At 39.4% G+C, this 19,383-nt stretch overlaps 1 protein-coding gene and 1 pseudogene across 2 annotated transcripts; one reads left to right on the top strand and one right to left on the bottom strand.

Annotated features, from left to right (window-relative positions):
- Positions 1-4,212: 4,212 nt before the first annotated feature.
- LOC308516731 (guanylate-binding protein 6-like) lies at positions 4,213-17,665 on the top strand. Its single transcript, XM_081087802.1, has 10 exons — positions 4,213-4,411; positions 5,154-5,281; positions 7,982-8,091; positions 8,296-8,492; positions 11,316-11,561; positions 12,872-13,152; positions 13,877-14,089; positions 15,012-15,114; positions 15,431-15,624; positions 16,805-17,665. Exons 1-10 carry the CDS (start codon positions 4,222-4,224, stop codon positions 17,030-17,032), a joined length of 1,890 nt encoding a protein of 629 aa, XP_080943928.1. The 5' UTR covers positions 4,213-4,221; the 3' UTR covers positions 17,033-17,665.
- On the bottom strand, positions 6,305-6,460 carry LOC308516392 (ATP synthase subunit epsilon, mitochondrial-like; annotated as a pseudogene). The gene has a single exon. The product of its transcript is annotated as an ATP synthase subunit epsilon, mitochondrial-like (transcript).
- Positions 17,666-19,383: the final 1,718 nt, after the last annotated feature.

Raw genomic sequence — 19,383 nt, forward strand, 5'->3', positions numbered from 1 at the left:
ATCTAGCTGCTGCTACTTTGTTTTACTATGTTGTCAAAGAGCCAATTTCAACCAAACATATTGGTGAAAGTGGAATTAACATTTTAATGTCTTTGAAACCAACTTAGAATATTCTAGACAGAGAAAAATAAGCAATGATAGAAACCCAATATTGTTCCAATAACACAACTCCTACGTATATCCATCCAGAAGGCAACAGGTGTAAAAAAAGATTACTTTCATTACACAGTTTTTGTTCATGGCCTAATGTAGTGAAATCCCTTACAATCACATATATTTTGTTTCTGAGTTATTATTCATATGAAAATGCAAATATGGGGAATGCAGCTTAATAGAAGATAAAAGCAGACAATATAGCCAATATTTGTGACACTTGTCAACTTTCAAAAACTTGTTGATGGCTAAGATTTCTTTGTTCATTTTGTATGGTCACTTTTTGAGTTTGTATTTTTATATTATTTTAAGAAACACTCAGAATATAAACCCAGGACCCTTTTAATCCCCCACAGAGCCAACACACACACACACACAAACACACAAACACACACACACACACACACACACACACACACACACACACGGGAAAAATATGCTACAAAATACTAGCGATTATCTCTTGATTGGAAAAACAGGAGTCTTATGCACACAGTTATTGATAATGAGGAAGGATAAATTAATAATGAGTTTTTTAAAAGCCAGAAATGAAAAGGCAGTCTTAGCATAAAATTAAAGCAACAAAAATACCCCTGAGGGACAGGCTGCAGCCTTCTCTCAGCCCGCGGTTACGGGCTCACATTCAGCCCAGCAGCTCTGGGTTCACCGTGCGGTCGGGGAACACACGCCCCTTGAGGAGGAGCTGTCAGCGCGGGATTTCCGAGCTGGGTGTGGAAGAAATGGCATCCACCCTGCCTGCCTTCGGGGGAGGGGGAGGGGAGATGAAAATCAAACACAACTTTCCACAAAAGGTTGTGTCCTTTCGATTTCGGTTCTTCTCAACCCAACTCATAACTGCTTGCCTAGAACATCCCTCTCAGTTTTCAGCTTCTAAAGAGAACTGTGCGGACCCTGGGGAGCCAGACTCCGGAGGACGGGAGAGGCGAGAACTTATCCGCTGTCTGCAGCTTAGGAGACAGGTAAATTGGCTCAGAGACTTGGATTTCCATGCGCATGTTCATTAACTAACATCAACAATAACAATGTGTGCTCCAGCGCAGCACACATGGCACTGGAGGCGAAGGCTCTTCACTGAAAGCTTTGGAGGCAGCTGGAAGATGGTGGGGGCAGAGGAGGGGTGGCTGGAGGGACCTTAAACTGCAGGCAGCTCAGCCCCTCTGTTTGGATGGAAGGCTGCTGCAGGGCAGGGGACACAGCTTGTTCCTGGGATGGGCTGCTCCCTTTTGAGCACCCTCCCAGGCTGCACAAAGAGCCCTGCCTGGGAACAGGAGGAGTGCATCCTCCATCACCTGCTTAAAGGGGCTGAAGTCCTTTCTGTGACTGAGGAACCAAACTGTCCTTTCCTAAGAAGCACTGGTTGCAGTCACTTCCTCTATCTTCCCCCTCCCCCTCTCAGCCATTTCCCTGATGTCTGTGGGACATTGATAAAACAGAGAGAAGATGATCCTTAACATACAATTTAAACATTAAAACATTCTTTATTGTATGAACTGTATTTAGTATTCCAAAGATTCTATAAAGTGGTATTTATATGAAATACTTCATTCTCACATATTTTAATCAGCTATTAAAAATAACTATAAGGTCTAAGATGGGTTTTTATTCTGCAGTTATCAAATGTTTAGTCCCTACCAAAAAATTACATCAATGATTGTTTTTAGGTTCAGTTGTTTTGCTGAGTACTCTGCAAGAATGAAAGCAAAATTCCTCAGCTTTTTTTTTTTTTTTTTTAAGTTCTGTAAAGTAGCAACAGAAAAGTGGGAGGAGGAGAGGGAGCAAGGAGGAGTGAGAAGGACCTGGGAGTTGTTCTGTGACACACTGACCTGAGGAGCTGTGGGACAGAAGTGCAAATTCAACTTTCTTTTGCAAGAAACTAGATCTTGGGCTTAAACCTCTCAATTTCTGATTCAAAATGGACTGAGGAATGGAGAGGTAGGGACCCCTGTAGCCTGGTAGCCTGGACTGCAGGTTCAGTTGCTGGCTTTAGCTCCCTCATTAGGAGCAGTGGTAGCTGTGAGGTGACAACCTTGCAGCATGTCACATAACCAGGGCAGTGGCAAGTGGAGGGGAAAAGAAGGGCGCATGGAGAGGTAAGAGATTAGGGAATGGAGTGGGGCCGGAGGCAGCTTCTTCATGCATGAGCTCAATGTTCCTCATTATAATGTGCATTAGGATACACTATGGCTTTTAATTCTGATTCCCCATGAGATTCACCTCCTACACATTTTTTAAGATTTTGTTTTTTAATTTAATTATTTTTTTATCAAGAGCAAACTTGGCTCAGAGAGCTCTGGCTTGTTTTTGTTTATTGGGTGAAAAAAAAAAAAAAAAAGAAAGAAAGATGACCAAACATAGATGATCTGCATTATGATTGTGGCTTCACCTCCAGCTCCCAGTCACATCCTTAAAAGTTGGGTAAGGAGCAGTCTGTCTCCTGACAAGGCTATAATTCACTGCTCAGGCTCAAATTTGCTTAGGACACTGCCCGGCTCAGCTTCATTCTTGGTATGGTCTGTCCAGCCCATCCCAGGACAAACCAGCATAGCACTTTCTGGAATATAAGAAGTACTTTCTCCTTCCTAACAAAGTCCTAGGTCAGACCTGTCCAGGAATTATGCACACCCACTTGATATTTTCACATGGAGATATATATATTTAACATATTTTATTGATTTTTTACAGAAAAGAAGGGAGAGGGATAGAGAGTTAGAAACATCGATGAGAGAGATCAATCAGATGCCTCCTGCATGCCCCCCACTGGGGATGTGCCTGCAACCAAGGTACATGCCCTTGACCTGAATCGAACCCGGGACCCTTGAGTCCGCAGGCTGATGCTCTATCCATTGAGCCAAACCGGTTCGGCTTCACATGGATATTTTTATTTTTTTTATTTTTATTTTTTTTTCTTTTATTTTAAAAAAAATATATTTTATTGCTTTTTTACAGAGAGGAAGGGAGAGAGACAGAGAGTTAGAAACATCGATGAGAGAGAAACATCGATCAGCCGCCTCCTGCACACCCCCTACTGGGGATGTGCCCGCAACCCAGGTACATGCCCTTGACCGGAATCGAACCTGGGACCTTTCAGTCCGCAGGCCGACGCTCTATTCACTGAGCCAAACCGGTTTCGGCCACATGGATATTTTTAACAGGACATGGAGAATGCAGAATTCGTGAGGTCTTCTTGATATTCTTCATTGACTGTTTTATTAATATATGCTTTTTATTGTTTTATAACATAAGTTTATCTTTAAATTTTGATGCACCCTTCATTTTGGAAAACAAAATAAATATCACATGACTCAGTTTGCCTGAACAAGGGATGACTGTTAAGCTTTGTGGCCAAAAGAATTTTTGAAGACTTCTAAAAAAGGAGAAAAATCAAAAGCTGTTTCTCTTCTGAAACCCCAAACTTTTTCAGTCCCTTCAGTATCACAAATGGAGCCATAGATACTACATTTTATTGGTCTGTCATATGTCAAACCAAATTGTCAAGCTAAAACCTCAGGTTTTGATGAATACTAGTCATCTCCTCACTAGTTCTACAGCTGTTCTCAACAGCTAGGACCATGAGACAGAGAGATGCATGAAACCTGTGGATGCACAATTCTTGGCCATGTCCCCAGGTTGTCCTAGTCTCAGGTCCTTCCTCAGCATCCACCTCACTATCCTCTTAGCAGCGGGTTAACACTTAGGTTTGGGGGGAGGATGTTCACCTGAGAGGTATTTGCTTCTCAGTGGTGACCCTGGCATTGGGTAAAGCCACTCACCTGCAATATAAGATGCGACTGCCTAGTGCAGCAATGACATTCAACCTGAGATCCTCACAGCATTGGGAACACTTTGGCCCTTTCAGAGATTCACTGTAAGTATAGAACCAAAAATAGATGAATCTTTCATTGCAGGGTTTGGCCTATGCTTACTGTGCCAGAAATAAAGTAAAACACGCATACTGTCTTAAAATGATGGGTGCTTTGCACAACTTTGCTTCAGAGAATAACATTGCAATCATTTCTACCGGGATTTCTTCTAGGTTTGCAGGTTGCCATGGCATCTAGACCCAACATGATGGCCCCTATTTGCCTGGTGGAAAATAACAATGAGCAGCTGTCAGTGAATCAGAAAGCTCTAGAGATTCTTGACCAGATTTCTCAGCCAGTGGTGGTTGTGGCCATTGTAGGACTGTATCGTACAGGCAAATCCTACTTGATGAACCGGCTTGCAGGACAGAATCACGGTGAGTGGTGTCTCAGGCAGAGGACAATTCTTTGACTCTACCTATATCACAGTTTCTTAGTTTTCTTCACTAGTCACATGAAGAAAGAGCTAAATTCCTTTCAATAAACCAATCTTCTAATTCTCACCACTAAATTATTACCTTAATGTATTCTGTTACCATATTCTATGTTGTACTCCTGTTCAGGAAAATCTATCCTACTTATGCATAGACCCCTTCTTTTACCTGTGCAAGCACTGGGGTTTTGAAATTGTGCCTCCTCTCTCATAACATGTTTTGCTTTCTCTGTAGAATATTACCATCAACATAGAACAATGTTTGAATATATCATCATGTTTAAAGATTTTTGTGAGTTTACATCCCCTTGTGGCAAATAACCCCTCCCATACGCTCTGCCATGTTTTTATCATTTTGACTGGAAAATATATTATCTCAGTTTTTTCTTTAGATGTCTCCCTTCTATCCACTTCTATCCACTTTTAGTGGATCATTCTTTTAAAATGGTCTTTAGTGACCTTTCTTATAGCTGGTTCATTGTGAGCCTGTGCTGGGTAACATTCTCACAGTTAACATTCATCTATTTGAAATAGATGACACACAAAGTAAAGCACGTTTTACAAAATAGAGAAAGCACCATCTTACATTCTGGAGTATTTCTATTCCAAAACATCTGACTCTGTAGCCCCTTGGCTGATTAGATTGTCTGTTGTCACTGTGGGTTGGGTCTGCCCTTCCTTTATAGGTTTCCCTCTGGGCTCTACGGTGCAGTCTGAAACCAAGGGCATCTGGATGTGGTGTGTGCCTCACCCTTCTAAGCCTGATTGCACTCTGGTCCTTCTGGACACCGAGGGCCTGGGTGATGTGGAAAAGGTAAGGCAGAGGGTCACAGATAAAATGTTTTCAACCCGGATAGTCTCATAATGAACGCTTTAACTTAACTGCTTGTTCTTTTTGTGAAATCTAGAAATCCAACTGTATATCAGGCAAATGCTCGCTTGTTTGACTCTTATTTCTAGGTAAGGTGTCATGGTACATTGTGTAAATTTTTTTCTATTTCTCGGCACTCATCAATAATTTGATTCAATTTAATAAACAATTGCTGAGCACCATATTCCCCGGTCTCTAAGTTAGTACTGTAGATACTAGTAAAAGCCCTGCCCTCAATGAGTCTGCAGGCCTCCGGTGAAGTTCACCAAGTACTCACCAAGCATTCTGGAAGACTTTCAGACACCTCTGAATGGGATGGTTCTATAAAAGCATGGGTTTATCTTTCAACAAAATTTAAGATGAGTTTTTGATATTTTAGTTTTTTACTGAAGGATAAAATGAATGATTTCTCCTTTTCTGCTTTTGTTTGAGACTTATTTGGAAATAGTACCTAAATTTCTACAACTTTCTACTTCTACCCAGAGAAGATTTAGAAATTTTGTGTTTATTTTGTGTATCAACAGTCTTGCTGTCTAAATAACCTTTTGTTTGTCATAAGTACCACTTCTTATTATAATCACTTTTTTAAATTGGGCTTTGGAAGATAAATCCTCCAAGAATTTCCAGGTATATTTCCAGGTATATTCCACATTTGCTCTAAGGAACAACTTTAGAGAGTGTTTATAATAGAAAGAAAAGTCCGTATTGTGCCATTATTTAGACCTGCTGTGTTTTATACAAATTAACCCCTCCTTTAAGGTCCCTCATCTGGTTGCACAGCTCACTGTTTAGCTTTAACTTCTTTTTTTCTGAGGAAAGCATGCTTCAGTTTATTGGCATTGTCAATCTATCAACAAGACAGGTGTTATTTTCCCCATGAAGTGAGATGGTTTTCAATCTGCCATAACCTGTGCCCACACATCTTCACTTTGAAAATGTAGCATTTCAAGCTTAAGTCAGGGTACATTATTCCTTCTTCACTTTCACAATTTTGATGCTGCTGCCGAAGGTCTTCTCGGCGCTTGCTTTGAATTCAGTTTTCAGGGCATCCCTCACTGTTTTTGCGCTGATGTGGGAGTCGTGGACGGAGCTGAGTCCAGCCTGTCGTCAGTAGGCCACCATGATGCTGTGAGAGGGGGGAGAGTCGGGCTGAATCATGAGGACACCTCAATGTTGGCTCAGGTCTCGACCCAGCCCAACTTTAACTTCTTGACCTACCCTCTGTTCTAGTCAGATCAAACAACTCTCCTTTTATGAGAAGAGACCTCTGTATGCTGCTATGTCTACTTTTGCTTCTGTGGGTCTTTCCACCTGTAGGATATCTTCATTTATTCAAATTCACACTCTACGAAGTCTTTAATTTTCAATCAAGATGCTGAGGAAGACTTCATGTTATGTAAAACTTTCCATCTTCCAGAGCTCTGGTCTTCCATGATGGACTTGTAAATTTTAATTTACTATTTTTTAAAATTTATCTTTAATATTGAAAGTATTGCAGATCTCTCCCTTCCCCTCTCCCATTGATGCTTTCTTCCCATTTCCATCACCTCCGCAGGACTTCACCATGCTATTGTCAGTGTCGATAGATTGTGCATTCAGGCATACAAGTTCTTTGATTGATCTCTTCCCTCCCCCCCTTAATTTACTATTATAGCTACAGGTTCCAATGATTATACATGTTACTATGATGTAAGCCTCCTGTAGATATTATTCTTGTTATATTCATTGCTACAGATGTTTGTCATGGCTTTGAAATAGTCACCTTGAAGTAATATTTGTCATTTTAAACTGTTTTTTAATTTTAACAACAGTGGAAATATTCAGTAGCTTCCCATAAACATTTCTTGAATATATCCCCAGTTATGTTAACTATGGAATATTTTATATAGTCCATGACCAACAAATATATGTAGAATAGATATGTGCTAACACTGTTCATTGAACCTAATAGCACACCAGGTGCTGCGCTGTTATTTTATGTTATTTTATTTCATCTGATTCACTAAAAAGAAAACTCTGTGATGACAGAATCTTTTTATATATGAAAGAATCATAGTCACAAGTAATGTTATTGTAATTGCTAAAGCTCATATGTGTATACTAGTAACCTGTTGTGCGAACTGGGACCTTCTCCTCCCTCCCCCCTGCATCCCCCATGCCATGGGACTGCCCCGATTCCCAGAGTCCCTCCCTGTGTGGCCGGTGCTCTGTGGGACAGTCCCAAGTCCTGGCGTGCCACCCTGTTGCCCCGCCTCCAAGTCCCGCTCAGCATCCGCTGGGCCCCACCCCCATGGCACACCTGGTGGGCCTTGGAAACAGCAGCAGAAGCCACACAAAGTGGACACTGGGACCCCTGCAGCCCCACGGGGCCACAGGAACCCTGGTGGAAGCCATGCAGAGTGGCCACCAGCCCAGTCCCCATGCCCCACCTCCACTATGTGTGCCACCATCTTGTGATGGTGTTACAGTGTGAGGGTCGATTTGCATATTACCTCTTTATTATATAAGATATGCTGGTCTTCAAACTTACTTATTTGCATGGTGAGTACATTACCTGAAATAAAAGGGAGGACTGTTAGACTTAGTGTCTGAATGAATTTCTATAGTGTAAATCCTGAATGTCTTGCCTTAATGTACTTCTAGGGTGACCCTAAGAATGACTCTTGGATCTTTGCCTTGGCCGTGCTTCTGTGTAGCAGCTTTGTCTACAACAGCCTGAGCACCATCAACCACCAGGCCCTGGAGCAGCTGCAGTATCCTTCTGGGAACCCAGCCTCCATGTGTCATGGCTTCAATGGGAATGGAGATCCAGTCAGTTTCTCCTTCCCTCTCACTTAGTTGCCCTTGGTAGACCAAAAGGATCCAGAGTGAAAAAGAGTGTTTATAATATTCTTTCTTTTAATCAAAGAAATGTGGGAATTGTGGGTAGAAAGTTGATATTCCTTAGCCAGTCCTAGTTACGTGACAGAGCTGACAGAACTCATCAGGGCAAAGTCCTCCCCTACACCAGATGGAGTAGAAGATTCATCAGAGTTTGTGAGTTTTTTCCCAGACTTTATCTGGACTGTACGGGATTTCACCCTGGAGCTGAAGTTAAATGGTCGTCCTATCACAGCAGATGAGTATTTGGAGAATGCCTTGAAGCTGATTCCAGGTAACAGAGCATGGCTGGGCAGTGCATGGTCCAATACAGATGGGAGGTACTAAACATTACATCTGGAGTTGCATTTGTACTTGAGACTAGAAGTCTGCAGAAATGGTGGCTGGGAATGGGTTGAAAAGCTTTATGGACTGGAGTTTAAGTTCACTTGAGAAAAGTAGAGCCTAAAGTAGAGTAAAACTATTCATAACCCATTTGTTCTTTACACATTGTAACTGAGAATCCAACTGTAACTTTGAATACAGAGTTGCTAAAGCCTTCTAAAGAGCAGACATTTATGTTTATTATTTTAGCTTCTGCTTTTCTGTGTTGAGGAGAACAACTGATCAAATACTTGTTTGGCATATAATTACAATGAAAAGCCTATCTAATGAAAAAATATTTTTCATGTAATTAGACATGATTCTTCTGAAAGGGACATATAACTTTCTAATGTCTTTATACATATGTTATCTGTAAATATGACTTTATGTTCTAATAAACTGAAAGAAGAATGTTTTATCTTTTCAATCTAACATTTTGGGATATTTTTTATAATTATCCTAATATAATTTTAATTTCCATATCATGGATTTTTATTTTTAAAACAATTTTATTATTCTAGTAAAATTTACACTCAATATAATTTTGTATTATTTTCTGGTGTATATTGTAGTGATTAGATATCACATACTTTACAAAGTGATCGCCCCTATATTTTAAGTACCCACCTGGCATAATTATTACAATATTATTAAATATATTCCCTATGCTGTATTTTACATTCCCCTGACAATTTTGTAACTACCAACTTATATTTGTACTTCAACTTTTTCACCCAGCGCTCCAACACACGCCCCGCCCCCACAACCATTGTTTTTTTCTCTGTATCTGTTCCTTTGTTTCAATTTTGTTCTTTAGAATCCACATATAAGTTAAATCAAATGATATTTGTCTTTCTCTGTCTAACTTATTTCACTGAAAATAGTATTCACTAGATTCATCCATGTTGTCTCAAATAGTATGATTTTATTCTTTTTTTATGACCAAGTAGTATTCCATTGTGTATACATATCCCTTCTTGTTTATCTACTTGTCTATTGTTGAGCACTTAGGTTACTTCCATATCTTGGATATCATAAATAATGCTGCATTGAATATAGGAGTCATATAGACTTTTGAATTAGTGTTTTTGATTTCTTTGGATACATAACCTGAAGTGAAGTCACTGGGTTATAAGGCAGTTCTATTTTCAATTTTTTTGAGAAGCGTCCATACTCTTTCCCATAGTAGTCACACAAATCTGCATTCCCACCAACAGTGCACAATGGTTCCCTTTTTTCCACATCCTCACCAACCCTTAATGCTTATTGATTTATTAATGAGAGCCATTCGGACAGGCATGAGGTGATATCTCATTGTGGTTTCAACTTGCATTTCTCTGATGATTAGCGATGTTGAACATCTTTTCATATGTGTATTGGCCTTCATGTCTGAGATTTTACTGTCTATGTTTTATTCTAGTAGTTCTATGGTTTTGAGTCTTACATTTAAGTCTTTAATCTATTTTGAGCTTATTCTTGTATATCGTGTAAGAAGGTCGTGTAGTTTCACTTCTTTTGCACATATTTGTCTAATTTCCCAACACCATGCACCGACTAGGCTGACTTTACCCCACCGTATGTTGTTTTGCCTCCTTTGTCACCTATTAATTGGTCATATTTGCATGGATGTATTTCTGGGCCCTCTGTTGCGTTCAATTGATCTATATGTCTGTTTTTATTCCAGCACTATGCTGCTTAGATTGTCACAGCATTGTATTATAGTTTGGTATCAGGTAGCATAATACCTCCAACTTTGTTCTTCCTTCTCAGTATTTCTATGGCTATTTGGGATCTTTTATGCTTTCATATAAGTTTTTGGATTATATTTTGTGGTGTTGTGAAAACACCATTGGTATTTTGACAGGGATTGTGTTGACTCCATAGATTCCTTTGGGCATTATTTTAATGATATTAATTCTATCGGTATCATAGTTTTTCCCCTCAATTTCCACATATTTACCCTTGCTAAAATAATAAAAATATTTGAATGGGTTACATTTACATGGGCATGAAGGTACCTGATGAACCTGTGAAAGAAATACCACTTCTGATTTATACACTCTTGATTTCATGTTTGTATTTACTGTTTCTCAAAACAATGAGAAATGGGCTACATAGAACAGCAAAGCTATCAAATGAAATATAGTTCTTTATCTTAAAGAATTTAGAGACTAATGGTAATATCTTAAAATTATGTTTTAGCTTCATTGACTCTTCAGTCTTCAAAGGTTTTTATTTTTTTAAAAGCTAATGCTGTACACATTATGTTTAGCATCTAAACAGTTTTCCTTAGATAATCTGGTGTTATTTCCAACATTGCTTCATTAAGTCTTGCTTGGGCTCTTCATTTTGATCCACAGCTTCATTTCCCCATGGGATCAAGTAGACCGAAAACTTATATTTGACCCATGTTTCTGTTATTCATTCAGTAGCTAATATTGACAATATAGACAATACTCTACCATTTTTAGGTCTAATAACAGCAATAGGTTGTTGTAGTTGTTTTTAAACCATATTTAATCTCTTCCAAAATTTTTCCCTAAAGTTGCATCATTGTTAAATTTGATGTTAAAGAAGCATTTGGATGGATATCTATGCTAAAGGAGTTATAAACACAAGTTATACAGATAGAATAGGGCAAAGATACAAAAATCCCTGTCATAAAAATCTTTAGGTCCCTGTCCTCAGACTGCTCCTACTATAATACCTGTTTTTGTTTGTTTTAATCTTTCAGGCCGGAATCCCAGAGCTCAAATATCTAATCTCCCTAGAGAGTGCATCCGCCATTTCTTTCCAAGAAGGAAGTGTTTTGTCTTTGACCGGCCAACAAATGACAAAGAACTCCTAGCCCATATTGAGCAGGTTGCAGAATACCAACTGGATCCTAAATTTCAGGAACAAACAAAGAACTTCTGTTCTTTCATCCTCACTGAGGCGAGAATCAAGACCCTCAGGGAGGGAATCAGGGTCACTGGGAAACGTGAGTCTCCACATTTTGTGGGGCCTAATATTTGTTGAATATATTATAGGATGTGTTCTCCAGGATTTGTGTTTGATTTTACATAGAATTATGGGTCTATAGGTATTCATACTCCATGAAGACACATGTATACTTATCACACTTTTGGGTTATTATAAATTCCTCTCTAAAATTACAACCATTGACAGCTAAATCTGCAGCATCCATATATATAAAAAGTCTCCTACTAATAATGAATCACTAACTGGGGATAAAAACAGAATACACTGTTCCTCAATTGAAGTTCTTTATTATAATGTGATTTGCAAGGAGAATACAAAAGATATTTTGGGAGTTTAGAGTAATTTACTAATGACTATTAGCCCATAATGCTCTGAAAATTTACTGGACTCTGCATAATTAGGAAAAAAAAATAGAATCACATTTACCTTACCTCATCTGTCTACTTATGTAAATAATTTGCTTCTAAGATTTTTAATAGGAAATTATGTTTCCAGATATCCTTTAGTATGTTAGATAAAGGAATGTATTGAATTATGTTAGCCTTGTGGTCTAAAGAAACACACAAATTAGAGTCAATGGGACAATAGCGTTACTGGAGGAAATATGTTCTTCTGTGGTGGTGTGTGAAAGGAATTTCAGGGACTCTCATGTAGGAGGAGTTTTACGCGATAATGGCAAGGCTTATTAAAGTGAAAAGCAACGTACACTCTCAGGGAGACAGAGAGCTGGCTGACTAGGGGCCAGCTACTGTCCTGAGGTATTTGTTAAGCTTTCCCATATATATTTGGGTTTGAGAAAGAGCAGGCTTTCTTAAAAACTATCCAATCTCTTTCCTGTCTTCTTCAGGGCTTGTGCCTTTTCCCTATGCACTCTTTCCTGCAGATTTTCCCAGTTTTGCTCTCCCCCATTTATGGTCTGAATTTTGGCTCCAATTGCACCTACTTCATAGTTCTGTTTGGTCATTTGGCTCCTATAGTGCAGGTACTTAGTAAAGGAACTCCCTCTGCACCATTTTTCTCCCATTCTGGGTAGTTGGGTGGACCCCCAGCATGACTCTAAGGCTGTTTTTTCCTACTTAATCAGGCTTTATCAGATGTCTGATTCAATTTGCTCCCTGGTCTCCTGTTAATATCTAGCTAACTGCATAGTCCAACAATAGTAGAAGGATGTAGTGTGTGTGTGTGTGTGTATGAGTTTTTGTAAGTGAGAGACAAAAAGACGGAGAGATTTAGAAATGTAGAGTGTGAACCATAGATGCTATTGAGTGATAAATTGATATTTATCCCTTAAATTTCCTGGCTTATTAGGGCTAAGGACTCTGGTGGTGACTTATGTGGATGCCATCAACAGTGGAGCAGTGCCTTGTTTGGAGAATGCAGTTACAACTCTGGCCCAGCTTGAGAACTCAGGGGCTGTTCAAAAAGCAGCCAACCACTACAGCAAGCAGATGGCCCAGAGAGTGAGCTTCCCCACAGACACCCTGCAGGAGCTGCTGGACCTGCACGCAGCCTGTGAGAAGGAAGCCATTGCAATCTTCATGGAGCACTCCTTCAAGGATGACAACCAGGCGTTCCTGAAGAATCTTGTGGTACTTTGTCTTAGTATTTATTTACCCTTTGTGAATCTTCCCTTGCAAAATGAAGCCTAGAAGAGCATTTCTGACCCCAGTCCTCCTCTCTTACTCATGGATTTAGTAGTCTGCATTTAGAGGGATACAGTTTAAAAACATTGCATTTTTGTCGCACCCTCATCACCAAACTTCAGTACTTTATCCAAAAATTTCTCCGATCTCTGATGCATACTTACCATAGACATCTTTCTGAACAGAATACTTATTTTAATTCAATACTTATATTGAATTAAAACCTGCCCAGAAGACCCAAAAGTCATTCTTTGGCTAGTCACTTTCTTGAACTCACTCTCCCATTCTCAGGAATCAAATGTCTCTTAACAGACCCTCATACCAGGCTGTTTTCAACTCCTGTGGCTCCTTGTTGTATCATTATGTCATTGAAGATTGAATTAACACAATTTACAATTGCAAGGAGCCATAGAGATAAGGTAATTCAACACCAACATTTTTGATGAAGAACCTGAGACCCAAGGGGGTTAGAAGCTTTCCCCTGCCTCCATGAAATTTTCAGGGTTGTGAGTAGAGGAAGCCTTGTAATTCCTGTTTTATTCCATGTCCTTCTCCAACAGAATGCTTTTCTCATGAGGACCACAGCTAGACTTCCTTCCACCAGGTTCTTTGGAACCTTTTCTCCCCTGTTCCTTTCTCCTGGTGACAGCCCTCTATACTTTCCTTGCAGGAAATCATAAAGGATAAGAAGGATGAGTTCTTGCTGCAGAATGAAGAGGCATCTGTTAAATTCTGCCAGGAAAAACTTGAGCAGCTTTCCATGTCCCTAATGGAAGATATTTCAGCAGGCATTTTCTCTGTTCCTGGTGGTCACAAGCTCTACATGGAAACAAAGGAAAGGATTGAACAGGACTACTGGCAAGTGCCCAGAAAAGGAGTGAAGGTGAGGAATAAGGGGAGCATAGGGATCCTACAGATTAAAGTCAAGAGAGTCCTGGAAATCAGAGAGCACAGCACCAGTTGTGGGTAATATCGGGACTGTTTTAGCATTTAAGGTTATTTCATCTTTTTTCCTTAAAAGAGTCATAATAACCATTCTCAGAAATGAATATGGATTTCTGAAATCCAAGAAAGACAGAAGAGAAATAATCATTTTTTCTATCCAACAAAATGGCATTCAGTGTGTTAAAGGCAAACAATTTACAAGTTAAAGTCAAAGTTTTTGTATTCAAGGCTGATCAAAAGAGAAAAGGAACTCGAACATATACACAATTGCATATAGCGTTAAAATACTTACGAAATTGAGATAGTTGGTTACATAGGTGATAGTAACAAGTAATAATATCAAAATAATAATGATAATAATGCAATTAATATTTATTGTACTTTTATTGTTAAGACATAATATTCAGTTCTTTCTCGAGAATTTTAATTTTATGCTTCAAGTAGCATTAAGAGGCATCTATACATTTTGTGAACATTTCACACATCTGAACTGAGAGGCAGAGAAGGATTAAAATGACTTGCTTAAAGGAACAACCAGCAAATGGCAGAGGAGAACAGCGACACTAATTGGAGATAACATTTCTTCCTGGAAGGCAAATATACAAAAGCAGCCGAGACAGTGGTTCTGTAAAACTGAACATGGTTCTCTCTGGCTGGAATGTAGAGTGAATAGAAGAATGGAGCACTAGGGGAGAGACTTCAGGGGGTATGAAGAGCTTCTGGGCTCTCTAATGAGACTGGAAACTGTGGATACATGATGCAGTTTTAGTCAGGAAGAAAAAATAACATGGACATTGTTATTTTGAAGCCTATTCTTCCCAGTGGAAATTGAAGTTCTTTGTTCCTTCTTGTCTCCTCAGGCCCAAGAGGTTCTCCAGAGGTTCCTGCAGTCACAGGCAGCAATAGAGAATTCCATCCTGCAGGCAGACAAAGCTCTCATGGATGGAGAGAAGGCCATGGCAGGTAAGGGGCAGGGCTCGGCTGACAATGGGTGGCAGGTACCTGCACTGTCCTTTGACAGCTGCAAGAACAAAACCTCCTGACACAAGGAGATTTCTCTCCTTCTGTGGTGCACTCTCTAACTCTGAAAACACCAGGGCACATCAGCCAGTCATGGCCTTTCCCATCACACTCTGATATGAGCTCTTGATGGTGTGGCAAGGGAGCAGTTCAGAGTCTTCTCACCTCCCCTTCCAGTTTGTTTTGTTCTCAGAACTCAGGAGGGTAGTGATTAGTCCTCACCTAATTTTCTTCCCTCTGTCAAACCTCCCTGGGGCAGCGGAGCGGGCCAAGAAGGAGGCAGCTGAGAAGGAACAGGAGCTGATGAGACAGAAACTACAGGAGCAGCAGCAGCAGATGGAGGCACAGAAGAGGAGTCTCGAGGAAAATATATTGCAACTGAAGGAGAAGCTGGAGAGGGACAGAGAGAATATATTAAGAGAGCAGAATATGATGTTGGAGCATAAATTGAAGGTAAGTCCTGCCATGGCCTCAGTAGTGCTCCATGGTCATTGTCCTGGTACCTCAGGTGGCATGCAGAATGTTACAGCAAGACCATGGAGGCAACACCATTGCCATTTACTACTTGTGATTTGTTAAAACCTTGAATCTTCCACTATTTCCCGTTCTTTGTAAAAAATATCTTTGAAATCTACTCTGTGCATTCACTCTGGAGTGGTCAGGACAAGCATCTCACCTCTGAATATTTGGACAATATAAATAGGCTCTGAGGTGTGATTTGGGGTTATTTTAAAATGACTTATTTTGCCTGAATAAATAGGTATTTGAAACACATGTTTTTATTATGACCACCAGTTGGTGGTTTGCTTTACCAAGATCATTGCCTATTATCAAGAACCCTCCTACCATCCAAAGACTTTAAGGTAAATCTATGTTGACAATAAACTATCAGAAATGTCCAGATTAAAAATACAGGGATATGACAGCTTCAAACTTGTTGCACTGTTCCCAGATATGGAGAGTCTTCCCAAGTCATCTTATGTCAAAGGAAGCATTCCTGATTGGCTATCTGTACGTGTTTATAATAAGGTTCTAGAGCAGCCGTGGGCAAACTACGGCCCGCGGGCCGGATCCAGCCCGTTTGAAATGAATAAAACTAAAAAAAAAAAAAGACCGTACCCTTTTATGTAATGATATTTACTTTGAATTTATATTAGTTCACACAAACACTCCATCCATGCTTTTGTTCCTGCCCTCCCGTCCAGTTTAAGAACCCATTGTGGCCCTGGAATCAAAAAGTTTGCCCACCCCTGTTCTAGAGCAATGTATAATTTCCCATTATTTCTACATTTGGTTGGCCACATTATTCCAAGTAGGACTGAGAATTGGTGCCAGCAGACCAAGGTTACTTCTCAACTGATATTGTGACTGGCACACATTACATTTGTCCTCAGGCCAGGCTTAGCATCCTAGCAAACCCTATGGATATACGAATATTTGTAAGACTGTAAACTATGCTTTCTTTCAGTGTTTAGATCCAAGAGAGGATTATTTTTTGTTGCAAAATTATCCTTGATTGTATAAGAGAGAACAATTTTAAGGGTGAAAAGAAAGAGTTCTTAAATAGAAAGTGAAATTCTTGAAAAACATGGGAGTTTAAAATGTTTTATTTCCATTCTCATTTCTTTTTAAGATTCAAGAAGATCTGCTAAGAGATGGATTTAAAAAGAAATCTGAAGAGATGAATGCAGAGATCAATCATTTGAGAAATACGATTGATACTACTCAAAATGATAGTACTCCCTGGATTGCAAAAACCATAGATAGAATTGGCACTGAGCTCACTTCAATATTGTGTGCTCCTGGTAAACTTATTGGTAATATTGTGAAAGGCATAGGCTCACTGTTTAAAAAGAAATAATTCTCCTTTGAAAGAAATTATAGAATGTGGATATATGCTATGGCTTGTTTTTTAGTGTGTATTCTTTTCAATTTCATTCATCCAAGTTTTAAACAAAAAAAGGTGCCTACTAAAGGATATCAATGCCTAGCCCTCATTAGATAGAATTAATGCTCTTATGCTTTGATATAGCATGTTTACTTTATGAAATTTGCACGTTTAAATAAATATACTTACAAACAATTCGACTTATCACTTTAAATGAAAAAAGATTGGAAACTACAAAAATATTCATTGATATAAATTGGTAATATAATTAAACATGTGCACATGCTGGATTATTATGCAGCCAGTAAGTAGAGAATTCAGCTCTATTTTTATAAATATACAACAATGTTGAAAATACATTGTAAAGTGAAAAAAGGACACAAGAAGTGTATAATGTGTTTTTTGGAAAAAAGGTAATTGCTGTGTACAATCATAGGTATGTGTACACACTGAATACCTATGGGAGCCCTCAAAGAAGTAATATCAGTTCCTACTTGGGAGAAGTGTGTGGGATCAGGGTAAGCATGTCACTTGCTTTTCATTATATACTCTTTCTTCTGAATCTTGTAAAAAAAATCCTATATAATAAAGAGGTAATATGCAAATTAACCATTATGCCATCGCATAAAGATGGCCACCCCAATTTGGTGAAAGTTGCTTGCCCCATGTGGTTACAAGATGGCCACCATAAGATGGCCAGCAGGGAAAGGCAGTTGTGGGCAATCAGGCCAGCAGGGGAGGCAGTTGGGGGCAACCAGGCTAGCTGGGGAGGGCAGTAGGGGGCAACAAGGCCTGCAGGGTAGGGCAGTTGGGGGTGACCAGGCTAGCTGGGGAGCAGTTGACCAGGCTAGCTGGGGAACAGTTAGGCATTGATCATTCTGGAAGGGGAGTGGTTAGGGGGTGATCAGGCTGGTAGGCAGAAGTGGATAGGGGCAATTAGGCAGGCAGGCAATTGGTTGGGAGCCAGCGTTCTGGATTGTGAAAGAGAAGTTTAAACCGGCAGTTGGACATCCCTTGAGGGGTCCCAGATTGGAAAGGGTGCAGGCTGGGTGAGGGACAGCCCCCTTCCTCTCCCAATGGGTGAATTTCGTGCACCAGGCCTCTAATCATTAATAAATAAATAACAAAGAAAATGTAAAGTGTAACACTGATAATGACAATAACAAGAAAATGTAAAAACTATTAGATCATGAAAGTTCTCACCGCTTCTAGAAATGACACAAGCCTCCAAAATTAGAGGTTTCAGCTTAAATCAAAGTATACAAAGTATAACATTTGCATCCTCATCTGATTTCCTTATAGGCCTCATTCTCAATGCATTGGATTTGCTTCAAAACTAAGACATACACTTTCCTGTCTCACTTGGAAATCTCAGCTAGAGAAACTTCTAATTCCTATCCTGCATTCTACTTCTAAGCTGTTAGAAGCAAATTACCAAACATAAGATCATGCATTGGTGAGAGAGATTTTATATCCTTAAAAGTGCAGTGGTGGCCTCTATGCTATAAGCAAGGGCTAAAGAGACATGTCCCACTGCACAACTGGATGGCCCGGTGGAGCTGGGGATGATAAACCTTGTCACATGGAGGCCAGGTTTTGGCACTTAAATGCCATCAGTATCATGGTTTGCTTTAGCTCAGGCTGCTATAAAAAGGTACCATTTTTGTGTGTCTTAGAAAGCAAATATTTATTTCTTCTAGTTCTGGAGGCTGTTAGTTTGAGATCAGTGTGTGAGCATTGGGAATTCTTGGTCAGAATTCTCTCCTTGATTTGCAGAGGGCTGCCCTCTTGTTGTGTCTTCACATGGTGAAATGAGTTGGGAGAAGCTCTCATGATTTTTATAATAAGTGTAGTCAAACAATAGTGCAAGAGAGAGAGAGAGTGTAAGTTAGTGAAATATAATTGTCAACCTAGATGTATGTGAGAAAAAATAGCTTTCAAAAATAGATACAAATTTATATTTGGGGGAGAGTTTTTCTTGAAAAAGTCTGAAAATGTTCTAAATATTTTACTTTAGTCAAAAACAAAGATAGCCTAAATATAATGTCTGCACTATGAAAGGGAATGAGATCCAAAAATATAATAGATATGTGAGACAATAAATATTGACTGTGTAAAAAAATCATAGTAATGTACTCTGGGATTAGAAAAGAGCAGATAAAATCAACATAAAATAATTCATAAAGAGTCTAGACATAGATCAAGTATTATAAGGTTCTTGTATTGTTTTCAGGAGATTAAGGCAAGTAATTTTGGGTTTCATGATTTAAGTCTAAATATTGCCATTTATAATGTAATCAGTTAAAGAACAGAGAAAGTTTTCA

The sequence above is a fragment of the Myotis nattereri genome (genome assembly GCF_964212035.1).
Source record: "Myotis nattereri genome assembly, chromosome: 3".
NCBI classification, from domain to species: domain Eukaryota; kingdom Metazoa; phylum Chordata; class Mammalia; order Chiroptera; family Vespertilionidae; genus Myotis; species Myotis nattereri.

What these genes read in the sequence shown, in the direction of transcription:
- LOC308516731 (XM_081087802.1), top strand. Translation starts at nt 4,222, where the DNA reads ATGGCATCTAGACCCAACATGATGGCCCCTATTTGCCTGGTGGAAAAT. An exon ending in CGTTCCTGAAGAATCTTGTG is followed by an intron (nt 13,153 to 13,876) that starts GTACTTTGTCTT and finishes CTTTCCTTGCAG; the next exon opens with GAAATCATAAAGGATAAGAA. An exon ending in TGCCCAGAAAAGGAGTGAAG is followed by an intron (nt 14,090 to 15,011) that starts GTGAGGAATAAG and finishes TTGTCTCCTCAG; the next exon opens with GCCCAAGAGGTTCTCCAGAG.